At 48.6% G+C, this 14,923-nt stretch overlaps 1 protein-coding gene across 1 annotated transcript in view; it reads right to left on the bottom strand.

Annotated features, from left to right (window-relative positions):
* LOC142290088 (uncharacterized) overlaps positions 1-14,923 on the bottom strand; it is a 307,846-nt gene that overhangs the window by 264,692 nt on the left and 28,231 nt on the right. The window contains 1 exon segment of the mRNA XM_075334024.1: positions 6,486-6,949. Within this exon segment, the coding sequence (XP_075190139.1) occupies positions 6,486-6,949 (464 nt within the window).

Below are 14,923 nucleotides of genomic sequence, written 5' to 3'. Positions count from 1 at the left end.
CGGAAACCCTCTTGGATATGCTAGCCCAGGTTAGGGCAGGCGGATCCATTGAGGATGTGGAGGTTGGCCACCAGCTCTTGGAGGACCAACGGTCCCAGCTGTGGGCCACCCTACACCCCTTCCGGGGGTTGTTTACCAACCAGCCCGGAAGGACTGACTTGGCTGTCCATCACGTGGACACTGGGGATCATCCCCCGATCCGGCGTTCAGCATATCGGGTCTCCCTGGAGGTGCAGCAACACATGCGCCAGGAGATTGACGAGATGCTGAACCTGGGGGTGATCCAGGCATCCAACAGCGCTTGGGCCTCGCCTGTAGTCCTCGTCCCTAAGAAGGACCGAACCACTCGGTTCTGCGTGGACTACAGGGGGCTCAATGCGGTCACGGTCGCCGATGCGTACCCAATGCCACGCATCGATGACCTGCTCGATCAGTTGGCCGGGGCTCAGTACCTGACCATCATGGATCTGAGCCGGGGATATTGGCAGATCCCCCTGACTCGCAAGGCCAGGGAACGCTCTGCCTTTATTACCCCATTTGGACTGTACGAGTCCACGGTGATGCCATTCGGGATGAGGAATGCCCCTGCCACTTTCCAGCGGATGGTCAACACCCTGCTCAAGGGACTTGAAGGGTACGCGGCCGCGTACCTGGATGACATTGCCGTCTTCAGTCCCACCTGGGAGGACCACCTAGATCATCTAGCACAGGTGCTCAGGCGGATCCACCGGGCAGGTTTGACCATCAAGCCGGGAAAGTGTCAGCTGGCCATGAGCGAGGTCCAGTACCTCGGTCACCGGGTAGGTGGGGGAACGCTGAAGCCCGAGCCTGAGAAAGTGGAGGCCATCGCATCCTGGCCCACCCCCAGGACCAAGAAGCAGGTGATGTCCTTCTTGGGGACCGCTGGGTACTATAGGAGGTTTGTTCCATGCTATAGTAGCCTGGCAAAGCCCTTGACGGACCTCACCAAGAAGAAGCTGCCCTCTGCAGTCGATTGGACAGTGGACTGCGAGACAGCCTTCCGGGCCCTAAAGGACGCCCTGTCCAGCCCGCCCGTGCTACAGGCAGCCGACTTCACGCGGCCGTTTGTAGTACAGACCGACGCCAGTGACTTCGGCCTCGGTGCGGTGCTCAGCCAGGTGGACTCTGCGAGCCAAGAGCACCCAGTCTTGTACCTGAGCAGGAAGCTGTTACCAAGGGAAGTGGCCTATTCTACAATGGAGAAGGAGTGCCTGGCCATAGTGTGGGCCCTGCAGCGTCTGCAACCCTATCTATACGGGCGCCACTTCATCGTGGAGACGGACCACAATCCCCTCAGCTGGTTGCACACCGTCTCTGGGACGAATGGGCGATTGTTGCGATGGAGCCTTGCGCTCCAGCAATACGACTTCACCATTCGCCACAAAAGGGGCCGTGACCACGGTAACGCAGACGGGCTGTCCCGACAAGGAGAGGTCGCGGACGGGCGCACGGGGGAACACCGGAGGGTGCTGCCCCCTAGCGCCCTCAAAAGGGGGGAGGTGTGAGGTAAAGCCTGGGATATGAAGAGGAATTATGACGAGAAGTCATAATTGCTCTCATCACTCCCTGGCAGTGCCCCCCTCCCTTCTTGTTCCAAATGTACAGCATCTGGAAGGTGTCACATTCCACTTACACAACTCATGGCCATCTCCTCTGATATGGAGATGAGATGATGTGAGGACAATGGATCCAGGATGACTCCCTGCCGTGACTCTGTAGTGGGGGCTGCTAGCTAGTTAGCAAGGCTATGGAAATAGCCAGACAGAACGACTCCAGTAAAAAATGGTTCATATCTCGCAAGCCACATTTCCGATAAATATGGCAACCATAAAAATGGTGTCTCCGCATGTGGACGATGCCGGCACCCCCTTTTTTATGGGAGCAGGACATTGGGAAATGCCCCAGGCGTGATATCAGCCAATGGGGAACTGGCAGACAGGTCATGAGTCCCCTCGTTCTGTAGCTAAATTCATAACTGTCACAATGAGAGCATTGGCGTCCGCCTACGACGCTCCCAGGCCAAGTTATGGCCCATATTCCATGTTGTGGATTGTCCATAACTCAAGCCAGGGGTGGAGCAGTGCTTCCCTGTGAGGTCACTAAGGTAGGAGGGGACCTGGATTGCCCAGGTTGATAACCCTACTTCGGCCATTTTCCAGTGTTCTTCTGCTCGGGGGCCTGGTTGGGACAGACCTGTGAGAGAGTTCCTGGAAACCTGGCCTACAGCGCCCCCCTGTGGCCAGACGCACAAGGTAACTGATTGAACTGTGTATGCCTGTTTGTAACCCATGCTTTGATTGTAACTGTACTCTGACATATGTATATTCTGTAGATTCCCTATTGTATATATTGTAGTTTCTAGTGTGCTTTAGGCGATTAAATTATATAATTAATCTTGGGCTGTTCTGTTATCTCGATCTTGAATCCCACGTCTGTGTGGTCGGCTAATAGTTACCGTGAAGCGGTTGGTGGCAGCGAGTTGTGCCAAGGATTATTGTGGGGAGGCCAGTGAGATTCGGGAAGATATTATATATTCCGCCCGCGGAGGTCGGGGGAATATATACCCTACTCTCACCGGGGACCCTTCAATAATCGGCATAAGTAGTATAGCGGCCTCCTTGCTTATTGTCGGGCAATTCCATAATTGGCCTGACTATAAGAGGGGCGCTAGAGAGCGCGTCACGTGCTCTGTCTGTCGGTCGGGAGGTATAAAGTAGGGGTGACCCCCACTTGTTACCCCCCGATTGTGACGTACTGGTAGCCAGCGCGGGGGATTTCTGAGTGACCCCCCCGGTGGTTTGTGACAAGCACTAACTAAAAACAGCCTCAGAGAGCAGTCAGATATGGAGGCGGTCATAACACCACTTCTGGAGCACGTTAAACTTAAATATAACTTGTGGAGCAAGCTACCCCTGTCAGTGGTTGGCAGAATAAATTTAATCAAAATGATATTACTTCCAAAGCTTAGTTATACACTACATCATAGTGCAGTATCAGTACCCAAATCCTTCTTCTCAATGTTGAACTTGCTTACTACTTCTTTCATATGGGGGAAATCCAGACCCAAACTTCGGTTATCCATTTTACAGAGATCCAAAAGACTGGGAGGGATGGCTTTACCGGAGTTCTTCCTCTACTACCTCGCGGGACAGCTTAGGGCACTAGAGACTTGGATGCCTGGATGTCAGCTGCCAAACTCTGAGAGTCACTTGGCACACGCGGCTGGGACTGATTGTTTAGTGGGTTTTCTGGAATCAGAAGGACTGAGAACACCACGGCAATTACCCCTCCTCAGGTTGGCAAGATTAGTCTGGCGACAAGCCAAGAGGGTGGCACACTTCGAAGGGGTGGTGGCGGAACTCCCATTATGGGGGAATAGCTACTTCCATACACTGAGAGATCACCCCTTGGCGCAATTCTGGGCCACTCACAGCGTCAGTACATTAGGTGATCTTTTTGTCCCGGGAACCACAACCTTCAAGTCCTTTGAACAAGTCCAGATTGAATATAATGTTCCAAGATCACAATTCTTTAGATACCTGCAGATTCGCACAGCGATTCAATCCCACATACAGAAAATTGGAGTGAGGAAATTGATATCATCACTTCCTATGATAGGTATTCTAAAATCACAAGGACCTCGAGGCCTCATCTCAGCTATATATACTTACCTGTTGTCAGTGGGGGTGGAGTCGGACCCCTTGCCAGCCCAGGATAGATGGAAATCTCTAATTCCCTCTCTACAGGGAGAGCAATGGGAAGAGATATTGGAGTCTCCGACTGCGGTATCCCCTTCAGTTAATAATAAGTTGATTCAATGCTACATTGTCCACCAGGCATACCTTACTCCAACTCCATTATTTAGTATGGGCCGTTCTCGTACATCGGAGTGCCCGAGGTGTCATCTCTCAGGGGCAAATTTCATACAAATGATTTGGAGCTGTCCCAATATATCTTCGTACTGGCGGGGAGTGACATCTCTGCGGACATTGATTGTGTGGATTCCTGTTTTGTGTGACCCTTTGATATGCCTGTTTGGGGGGTGGAGGAAGAGTCCTGGGATCATTACATGACAATATTCCTCAGAGAGGCATTGTTTCTGGCTAGGAAATTAATAGCTCTGAGGTGGATGGGAGATTTGAATCCAACTGTGCGGTCCTGGGATAAACTAGTCAATGCAACCATAGTCTATGAGCGGGTGGTATATTATAATAGGGGGTGCCCGGGAAAATGTAACAAAATCTGGGGTTTGTGGAATTCTTCTCCAGACACACTTGCGGAGGTTTGAGGGAGATTATGCGGATAATGGTGGTTCCCGTTAGATGTTGGGATATGAAACACTGTCCAATGGTATATTGAGGTATAATAATGCAATGTGGCTGCTGTTGTTGTTCTTTCTTTCTTCCTTTTTCTATTCCTCTTTCTATCTTGTTTTCAAAATATGGTCATGCTGATAGTTAGAGCTGTTCTTATGCTCAATATAAAATTAGATATATATGCAAACGATAAGAAGTTTGGATAATAACATTGTTCTATCTTAACTGCTAAAGATATTATGGACTTTATATGACTGTTCATTGTTATATTCAAATATTACTATCTGTAGTAGTGCCGATGTAGTAGTGCCGATGGGTTATCATGACAGACGGAGGTCGACTGACGACCCCTGTCACTGTCATGCCATAGTTCCTGTGAATGGCGGCAGTGTGCCAATGTTCACAGATCAATATTTCGGATATACAGAGCGGTGCTGATGATGATGATGATGATGATGCATGGCTCTGTACAGCAGGAGGGATCGGACCGTATCAGCTTTAAGTCCCCTAAGGGGATAAGTAAAAAGTAATAAAAAAAAACTGTACAAAAAAAAATGTTAAACATATGAAAAAAAACAAAATACAAAAGCTCAAATCACCCCTGTTTCGCCCCATTGAAAATAAAACAATTAAAAGAAAAATACAAATATTTGGTATCGGTGCGTTCAGAAATACCCAATCTATCAAAATATAAAATCAATTCATTTGATTGGTAAAGGGTATAAAGAGAAAAAAATAAAAAAATCAGAAAACAGAACTATGATTTTTTTGCTCACCAAATTGCAATAAAATGCAATAACAGGCGATAAAAACCATCAGATCTATGCAAAAATGGTATACTTAAAAACAACAGCTCAGGACACAAAAAATAAGCCGTCACTGAGCCCCAGATCCCGAAAAATGAGAACAGTACAGGTCTCCGAAAATGGCGACCAAAGTTTAATTTTTATTTTTGACAAATGTATGAATTTTTTTCACCACTTAGATAAAGGTAAAACTATTCATATTTGGTATCTACGAACTCGTAACAACCGGGGGAATCATACTGACAAGTCAGTTTTACAAATAGTGAACTTGGTAAATAACTACCCCCTCCCTCCCAAAATAAAGAAATAGGGGGATTGCACTTTTTTTGTAATTTCACTTCACTTTCATTTTTTTCCTGTTTTACAGTAGAATACGGAGTAGAATGAATGGAGTCATTCAAAAGTACAACTCGTCCTGTAAACAACAAGCCCTCACATGGCTGTATTGACCCAAAAATAAAAAGTTATGGCTCTTGGAAGAACGGAAGCAAAAACCGCAATATGGGAAATGGCCCGCAGATGAAGAGGTTGAAGGTGTCAGTGTCTTAGGTGACCTCAGAGTGTTAGGCGGGCTTTACACGCTGCGACATCGCTAGCAATTGCTAGCGATGTCGAGCGCAATAGCACCCGCCCCCGTCGCACAGCCGATATGTGGTGATCGCTGCCGTAGCGAACATTATCTCTACGGCAGCGTCACACACACATACCTGCTCTGCGATGTCGCTGTGACCGGCGAACCGCCTCCTTTCTAAGAGGGCGGTTCGTTCAGCATCACAGCGACGTCACAGCAGCGTCACTGAACCGCCGCCCAATAGAAAAGGAGGGGAGGAGATGAGCGGCCGGAACATGGCACCCATCTCCTTCCTTCCTCCTTTTCCAGTGGACGCAGGTAAGGAGATGTTTGTCGTTCCAGCAGCGTCACACATAGCGATGTGTGCTGCCGCTGGAACGACAAACAACATCGTACCTCCAGCAGCACCGATATTATGGAAATGAACGACGTGTCAACGAACAACGATTTTGCACGTTTTTGCGCTCGTCGATCGTCGCTCATTTGTTTTACACGCTGCGATGTCGCTACCGGCGCCGGATATGCGTCACTAACAACGTGACCCCTACGATATATCGGCAGCGATGTCGCAGCGTGTAAAGTACCCCTTACACACGGGTTCTCAGGGAAATTGGAGGCCTGGCAGTGATTAAGATTCACAGCAAATTGATTGGGTCATAGATTGTCCAAAACATTTTTTTCAATTTGGCAAATCTGGAAAATTCAAATTTCAAAACATGCAATGATTTATCCTTCAGAAGTGCAGTCCTGGAGAACGTGGGGAGTTTTCACTGGTGAACGTGTCCCTTTCTGAGGGCCTTCCGGAAATGCTGGTGTGGTTGGTTCCAGTAGATCTTCCCTGTTTTCCAGGCTTCTCCGGGATTCCAGGAGTTCTTCCCTGTTTCCGGGCTCCTCTGGGATTCTGGAAGATCTTCTCTGTTTCCGGGCTCCTCCAGGATTCTGGGAGATCTTCCCTGTTTCCGGGCTCCTCCAGTATTCCGGTAGATCTTCCCTGTTTCCGGGCTCCTCCGAGATTCTGGGAGATCTTCCCTGTTTCCGGGCACTTCTGGGATGCTGCGAGATCTTCCCTGTTTCCGGGCTACACCGGGATTCCGGGGGATCTTCGCTGTTTTCTGGGCTCCTCCAGGATTCCGGGAGATCTTCCCTGTTTCCGGGCTCCTCCGGGATTCTGGGAGATCTTCCCTGTTTCCTGGCTCCTCCAGGATTTCGGGATATATTCCTAGTTTTCCGGGCTCCTACCGGATGTTCTGAGAGTTGGACATTACCCAATTACCTTTCGTGAAGGATCTTTTCACTCTGAGCAGAGTCTCCAGAGGAGTAGCAGAAAAGCCGAGCACATGGCCAGACAGGTCCTCCTCAGTCCCAGTGACTGCAGCCACCATTCCCCAGTCCTGTCCTCTACTGGGCTAACAGGAGGGTGAAGAGGAGGAAACAAACATATACCTGAGAGGTGGCCACTGCGTCTTCTCCGGTCTCCGGGGGAGGTTTTCTGGGAGGTTTCCTGGTTTTGTGATGAGATTTGTCTCTTCCATTCCCCTCAGTCCTGCAGCAGCATTTCCTGTCCCCTGTAAACTACATCTCCCGGCATCCTTGGCTGTTCTCCTCCCAGCCTCTGTAGCAGAGCCGCCCAGTGTATGACATGTAGATTGTGAATCCCCCGTAGTCAGTCTCCTCACCCTCCTGTGTTACTAGAAACATTTCCTATACGTGCAGCTGCAGCCTCTGACTCCACAGGCAGATTATACAGGTACATACAGATACATTGTACAGGGCAGTTAATTTCTATGGTCCTGTATTCTAGACGGAGAATAAAAGATTTTTTTCTTCCTATAAAATTACATTAAATATGAATAAGGCTAAGTTCACATTTCAGTTGTTTTGTATCAGTCACATACGTCGCTTGACGCATGTGACTGATGCGCTGTTCAACGCAGTACAACGGATGACAAAGAACAGAATTCTTTGTCGGATTCCGTTGTGTGCGGGGGGCGGAGTTCGGGGGGGGCGGGAGCCGAGCGGGGCTGTGGCACTGAGAATATCAGTGCCGCAGGGACTGCAGGACAGGTGAGTGTGAGTGTGAGTGTGTGTGTGTGTGTGTGTGTGTGTGTGTGTGTGTGTGTGTATATATGTATACACATGCTGAATGCGGGCGGGGGCGGAGCCGAGCGGGGGGCGGGGCCAGGCGCTGAGGATGTCAGTGGAAGTGCTGCGGTCTGCATGGCTGGGGACAGGTGAGTGCATGTGTGAGTGTGTGTGCATGCATGCATGTATGTATGTATGTATGTATGTATGTATGTGTTAGGTTGACCTAACGGTCACAGCTGTTGCCAGCGATGTCCGAATGCAGAGAGGGTACCGGTGACCCCCCTCTGCCCTCCCTTTAGCCTTCAATGAAAACAGGCAGACACCGTTATACACGTAAAGGCTAGGAGACGTGCGGCTCCCAAAAAGAAAACTGTATTATTTTGTTGACATTACAAGGTTATACAGATTTGATTAGGGCGTAACTATGCAGCATACATATTCATTAATCTACATTCATTAAGGCGTGGATTGCATATTCCCAGCAAAAGAAATTAACATAATGACTTATACTCCCATAACAAACTGTTGCGTTCTAATTCCCATAACAAGATGTTTGTCAGTCGTTTCTAAGTCAAAACATTCTGTGTCCTTGAGGTTGGTCTCAGTTTATTACGTATGTAAGTCTGGTTTGATATTGCCGGGGAGAATGAATTTCTATTATTTTTCTAAGGCAGTGAAAAAGGTTAACTCTTTCCTCACAATCCCCCCTATTGGCGTGATTGATGGACAGAGGGCCATCGAGAAGCTGTGGACTATAGAGAGAGCAGGCTAGCCTCCAGATACTTTCTGAGCCGCGGGTTGCTCAGGGAGTGTCGTCTCACATCCGTCACCCAGGACTGCCTGCATGCCTCTCGATAGGAGTCTCATCATGATACGCCAAGGTGATTTCTAGAGGAAAGAGTAGAGAAGAGAAAAAAGGCATATTAGTGATTTCATATGGGTGCTGAATAATCATTGCATCTACATTGCTTCAAGCAGCGGGAAAACAAAGCCATTAGCAACTTGAACACTACATAAGCAACTAGTAAACAGAGTAACACTTGGTGTCATTTACTGATAGTCTGTTGTAACAGCCTCCCCATTGAAACACTTCGTTTATTGGGACTGGTATGGCTAAGTATGGCATGGAAGAGGCTGTCACAAGTGCGTGTGTACATATCCAGCAGTCTGTGATCTCAAGTTTTTCAGCTAACACTTCATGATGGGTCTCAAATGAATTCTGCCGTGGTGTAGAAGGCCCCAAAAAGGGAGTACACATAGAAATACTTATCAGCGGTATTAGGCCTTCTTGCAGTGGCTGGCATGGACCCATATCGATCTCCCCTCAAGTTTGACGGAGGTTGGAGTGGTCAGCTGGACAGTCAAAGGCCCTTCGAATCGTGGCTCAAGGGTCTTTCTCACGTGCTTCTTTAGGTAGACCCGGTCACTAGGCTTTAGAGAGTGGGTTCCTGGAATGGCATCAGGACCAGATAGAGAAGACTAGACCCTTTGGTGGGTTTCAGTTAGTCTCTTCTGCAGGGAAACAACATAAGACGTTAGGCTATCACATTGCAGGTGTAACTCCTGTGGGAAGTAGCATCCTAATCTGGGTGCACTACCAAAGAGTATTTCAAAGGGTGAGAGCCTGTGCTTTCCCTGCGGGGTAGTCCTTATAGAGTAAAGAGCTATGGGGAGACATTCTGTCCATGGTCTACCAGTCTCCTCCACTGCCTTGGCTAGTTTGAGCTTTAGAGTCCCATTTAACCTTTCCACTTTCCCTGATGACTGTGGGTGGTAAGGTGTGTGTAAGGCTGACTGAATGCCTAACAGGGCACAGGTGTTCTGGAAAACTTGTCCAGTGAAATGAGTACCTCGGTCTGACTCTATGACTTCAGGGAGTCCAAACCGAGGCACCAGCTCACAGGCCAATTTCTTTGCTGTAATTCGGGCCGTGGCTGAGCTGACAGGATAGGCCTCTGGCCATCCTGAGAAGAGGTCTACACAGACAAGTACAAACTCGTAGATGCCATGTTTTGGCAACTGTATACAGTCTATTTGTACTCTTTGAAATGGGGCAAACGTCTTTGGCATGTGTCTTTGCGGGGTTCTAGTTAGCTGGCCTGGATTGTGTTGTTGACAGATGTGACAAGCTTTTATTCTCTGGGAGGCGTATTGTCTGAAGCCGGGGGCTACCCAATAAGGTTGCATCTGGTTCATGATTGAGTTTGTGCTTCCATGTGTGGGGTAGTGGAGTACTTGGAAAATGGCAGGGAACCAACTGCGTGGCAGGACGGGAAGTCCGTTTAGGCGCCAAATCCCCTCCACCTTTTCTGCCCCCTTGGCCCGCCATCCGGCCTTTTCTTCCTCAGAGGCGTTTTCTTGTGTCTCAAAGAGGTTCTGCATTTCTTCCTCCGTCGTTGACACTGTTTCCGTCTCCTTCAAAGGGAGTAAGGCGGCTTGTTTTGCTGTTTGATCGGCCAAGCGATTTCCCCTTGCCTCGGGTGTTTGAGCCTTGGTGTGGGCAGCAACCTTTATGATTGCTAGCTGTTGTGGTATCAAGGCTACTTCCATTAGTTTCTTCACTGAGGCTCCATGCCTGATGGGATTTCCTGTTGCTGTGAGGAATCCTCTTGTCTGCCAGATAGTGCCAAAATCATGCACAATGCTGTGTGCATAGGCTGAGTCCGTGTAGATGTTCGCTGTTCGTTCTTCCAGAAACTCAATTGCCCAGATGAGGGCAAGAAGTTCTGCTTCTTGAGCAGATATGCGTGGAGGTAGCGGTTGCTTGGCTAAGACTGCATATAGAGTCACTACTGCAAATCCGGTGTGGAACTTGACTGCTTCATCAGCGTATCTGCTACATCCACAAAAAGTTCAAAGTCTGGATTTGTAAGCGGTGTTGCCTGTATATTGTGCAGGGGCTTTGCCTCATGTTCAATGAGTTCCTGACAATCATGATCAAATGGTGCACTGGTACGTTTGTCACTCTCTTCTGTCCTCTCTTCTGTCCTCTCTTCTGTCCCCCCTTCTAAACTTGTGAAGATCAGCAGATCAGCAGGGTTTAGACTTGTAACTCGAGCAAATGAGATGTTTGGAGGTAGCAACACCGTGCACTGAAGTCTGACTTGTCTTGCCATGGAGAGATGTTTCAACTGCACTTGATTGAGAACAGCATAGATGTCATGGCTGGTAAGGATGGTAGTCGGGAAATCGAGTGAGATTTCAGATGCTTTCTGCAGTATATTTGAAACTGCTGTAACGGCACGGACACAGGTTGGTGCTGCTTTGGTGACGTTGTCGAGTTGAGAGGAGTAGTACCCGATTATGTGATGTTTGTCCGTCTTCTGGGTGAGTACTCCTACGGCAAATCCTTGAAGCTCTACTCGCTTTGCATCCTACTTCTGCCAGAAAGGTAAGCATTCCTCTTCACTAGGGCAGCACAGTAGTAAATCATCCACGTACTGGTAGATGTACTGCGAGAGGTAGCGGGAGGGGGGATTGTCTCAGCTGCGGTGGCGTAATTCCAGGCTTGACTGAAACCTTTACGGGGGGCACGGGTAGTGTGCCGAGGTCAGTTTTTGATGTGGACCAGAGTTTTGCAGGAACTTGTAGAAGTATTGGGTCCGTGTTTACTTCATGTGTAACTTCAGATTCTGGTTGGTCTTCTATCATCTGAAGAGTGCACAGGACTTCTTCTGGGATATCTTCTGGAATTTGCAGGATAGCAGATCCATCTTCATTGTAGACAATCTGAGCTTGTAGTCTTGATAGTAGATCTTCTCCCACTAGGGCATCTCCACCCAGGGGGGACACTAAGAATTTAGACACGAACATGTATGGTCCCAGTTTCACCTTCAGTGGATGTATTATTGAGATTATCTGGGCTTGTCCATCAACTCCGGATACTACAGTAGCTTCAGAGGAGATGGATCCTTCAGGCACCAGATTCTTGGGGAGTACGGAGCGAGAGGCTCCTGAGTCCACTAAAGCTCTTATTTCCTTGTTGCCAATGTGAAGGGGGACGTGTATAAATGGACCTCTGGCATCCCTATCCCGTGCTGCCGCAAGTCAGGCAGTCTTCTCCTCTTGACTCTCGGGTTGGTTTTGAGTGTCCCTCTTCTTCTTTCTACAGTCTCTGATCACGTCCTCTGACTCCACAATAGTAGCAGGTCGGTGCCTTCCTTCTTGTACCTTCTGGCTGACCGTCCACTGCTGCTATGACAACTTTCTTGTTGCTCCTTTTATCCTTTGTGTCGGTTTCTAAGCCACTTGCTTTGTTGACTAGAAGATCTATGTCTTCCATGTTCCTCCATTCTGGGCAGCACACTTTCAATCTTTCTGCCAGAGGTGCATGTATTCCATCCATGAAGGATCTTACCATCAGGCGACGTATTGCACCCGCTTGTAAGTCCAGCCCTTCATCTGCGAATGACTGCATCAATCTGTAGTAAAATGAGCTGACATTCTCCACAGGACCTTGATGCACTGGTCCCATTGTGCCCTTAGTTCTTTGCTCCTGGGCGCAGAAGAGATTGAGTCTTATCATGAAATCTTGGCCCGATTCCACATTACGGGTATCGTCCGGAACATGTCCTGTCAGATGGGCAGTGAGTTTGGCATACAGTTCGGGAGACGTTTTAACTCTACACAAACCTTCCATGTCCAACCAAGTGCTTCTGTAGGAGACCTGTATTTGGTTCAGATAACGTGAAAAACTGACTGGGTTTCTAGTCGGATCTGGAGCATTTTGCAGAAAAGCCATCTGCTCGGTTGGAGTCCAGGGTACGTAGTCTTCATACGTACGGGGAACTGCATCTCTGGGAGCATCTGGGTTTTGTGGATTAACAGGTGGTCTTATCAGGACTCTTCTTTCCACTACGGGATAAAGAGGCACTGGTGCTGTGGCTTGTAGCTTGTGCCGTGGGGCTCCACAGGCTAGGCATTTTTCACTCCAATCCGGATTTTGTTGGCCACAGTTTGTGCAGGTCCATTCCGGGGATCCTGCTATTTTTGGAGTCGTTCCAGGAGTAGCTGACAGGTACGGAGGGGGCTGCGGATCCTTATTAGCTTGCTTCCCAGCTTCTTCCCATGTGTCTAATTCTTCATGGTATATCCAACCTTGATCGTGGGCTGTTTTTGCCATGTCAGAAAGAGTTCTGACTAGTTCAGTCCATGATTTATCTGCTATCACTCCTGCTCTAGTAGCTGTTATTGTGTCCCATTTGTTGGGGTCCAATTGATCCTTCCCCTTCAATCCAAATGTCTTAAAAAACTTCCTTGGACTGACTGGTTGTTCTTTTGCCATGATAACACGTAATGAGATGTTGCAGGGTGCATCCAGCTCTTCTGTCTTTTGATATTCCTTGCCCCATTCTTCTTCTTCTATCTTCTTCAGCTTTTAGACCCTTGAACGTCCTTTGGACTAAACCTACCTATCCTGGAGATACTCAGAGACTAACTCCTTTTGTATTCCTACCTAAGGTGAGGTCTAGAACCACCTTTCCTGGAGATACCTAGAGACTAACTCCTTATTTGTATTCCTACTGAAAGGTGGTGTCTTACTTCAGAGGGGGCTGAGAATGTTGAATGGCGCTGGGTTACCCTTCTTGTAACAGAGATACACTCTATATCAGATGGCAATGGCAAACAGGGCTATTCCCACTAACACTAGGGCAGTGAATATCACATCCATTGGACAGAGCAGGTACACTATTCCCTTTCAACACTCACTGATGTATGGGATCTATGACAACCAACAAGGACAACAGCACAGAAGTAAAGCGCAGGAGAGCAGACACGCGACACACGGAGAGGCAGAGAAACACAGAGAAACGAACAAGCAAACAACCAAACAAGGCACAGAAAACATCAGCTGGCAAGGCTCTCTCAGAGTTCAATAGAAACCCGCCAATAACCCAGTATCTACTCACAGTGTACCTCTTGCGCGTTGAGGAGAGGGGAGATCAGATGTGGGGAGCATAAAGAGAAGAATAAGGTTCAACTCTTACCTGGCCAGGTGTTTATGGTCCCCACGTCTGGTCCACTCCTCCTCTGAATGGCAAGACAGTCCACTGCGTCCTGGGATTAGAAACACGGGTCCCTGCTTTTCGGGCGCCAGATAATGTTAGGTTGACCTAACGGTCACAGCTGTTGCCAGCGATGTCCGAATGCAGAGAGGGTACCGGTGACCCCCCTCTGCCCTCCCTTTAGCCTTCAATGAAAACAGGCAGACACCGTTATACACGTAAAGGCTAGGAGACGTGCGGCTCCCAAAAAGAAAACTGTATTATTTTGTTTACATTACAAGGTTATACAGATTTGATTAGGGCGTAACTATGCAGCATACATATTCATTAATCTACATTCATTAAGGCGTGGATTGCATATTCCCAGCAAAAGAAATTAACATAATGACTTATACTCCCATAACAAACTGTTGCGTTCTTATTCCCATAACAAGATGTTTGTCAGTCGTTTCTAAGTCAAAACATTCTGTGTCCTTGAGGTTGGTCTCAGTTTATTACGTATGTAAGTCTGGTTTGATATTGCCGGGGAGAATGAATTTCTATTATTTTTCTAAGGCAGTGAAAAAGGTTAACTCTTTCCTCACATATGTATGTATGTGTGTGCACATGCGGAGTGCGGGAGCGGGCGGAGCCGAGCGGGGGGCGGGGCCAGACGAGGGTGTCAGTGGCAGTGCTTGTCTGCATGGCTGGGGACAGGTGTGTGTGTGTGTGTGTGTGTGTGTACATACATGTGCGGAGTGCGGGAGGGGGCGGGGCCGAGCGGGGAAGTGTCGGCCTCCCTGCACACGTAACCAGCCTAAATATCGGGTAACAGCAAAGCACCCGATGTTTACCTTGGTTACCCGATATTTACCTTGGTTACGGGCCTACACCGCTTAGCGCTGGCTCCTTGCACCGTAACCAGGGTAAATATCGGGTAACCAACCAAAGCTGGTGACGTGTGCAGGGAGCCAGAGAGCATGCGCAGCGAAATCCGACGGATCTCGCTGCTCAAAAAACGTTACATGCTGCGTTCCTCCCGCCCGGCGGTCAGTCGTTCCACGACTGATCAGTCGGGCGGAGGGTGCAACGCAGCATCATCAGTCACAATCCGCTGCTCATACAAGTCTATGGGAGCAG

This window comes from Anomaloglossus baeobatrachus, chromosome 2 (assembly GCF_048569485.1).
Source record: "Anomaloglossus baeobatrachus isolate aAnoBae1 chromosome 2, aAnoBae1.hap1, whole genome shotgun sequence".
In the NCBI taxonomy this organism is placed as follows: Eukaryota; Metazoa; Chordata; class Amphibia; order Anura; family Aromobatidae; genus Anomaloglossus; species Anomaloglossus baeobatrachus.
Note: the sequence above shows the minus strand (reverse complement) of the source record. Positions and strands in the feature narration are given on the sequence as shown.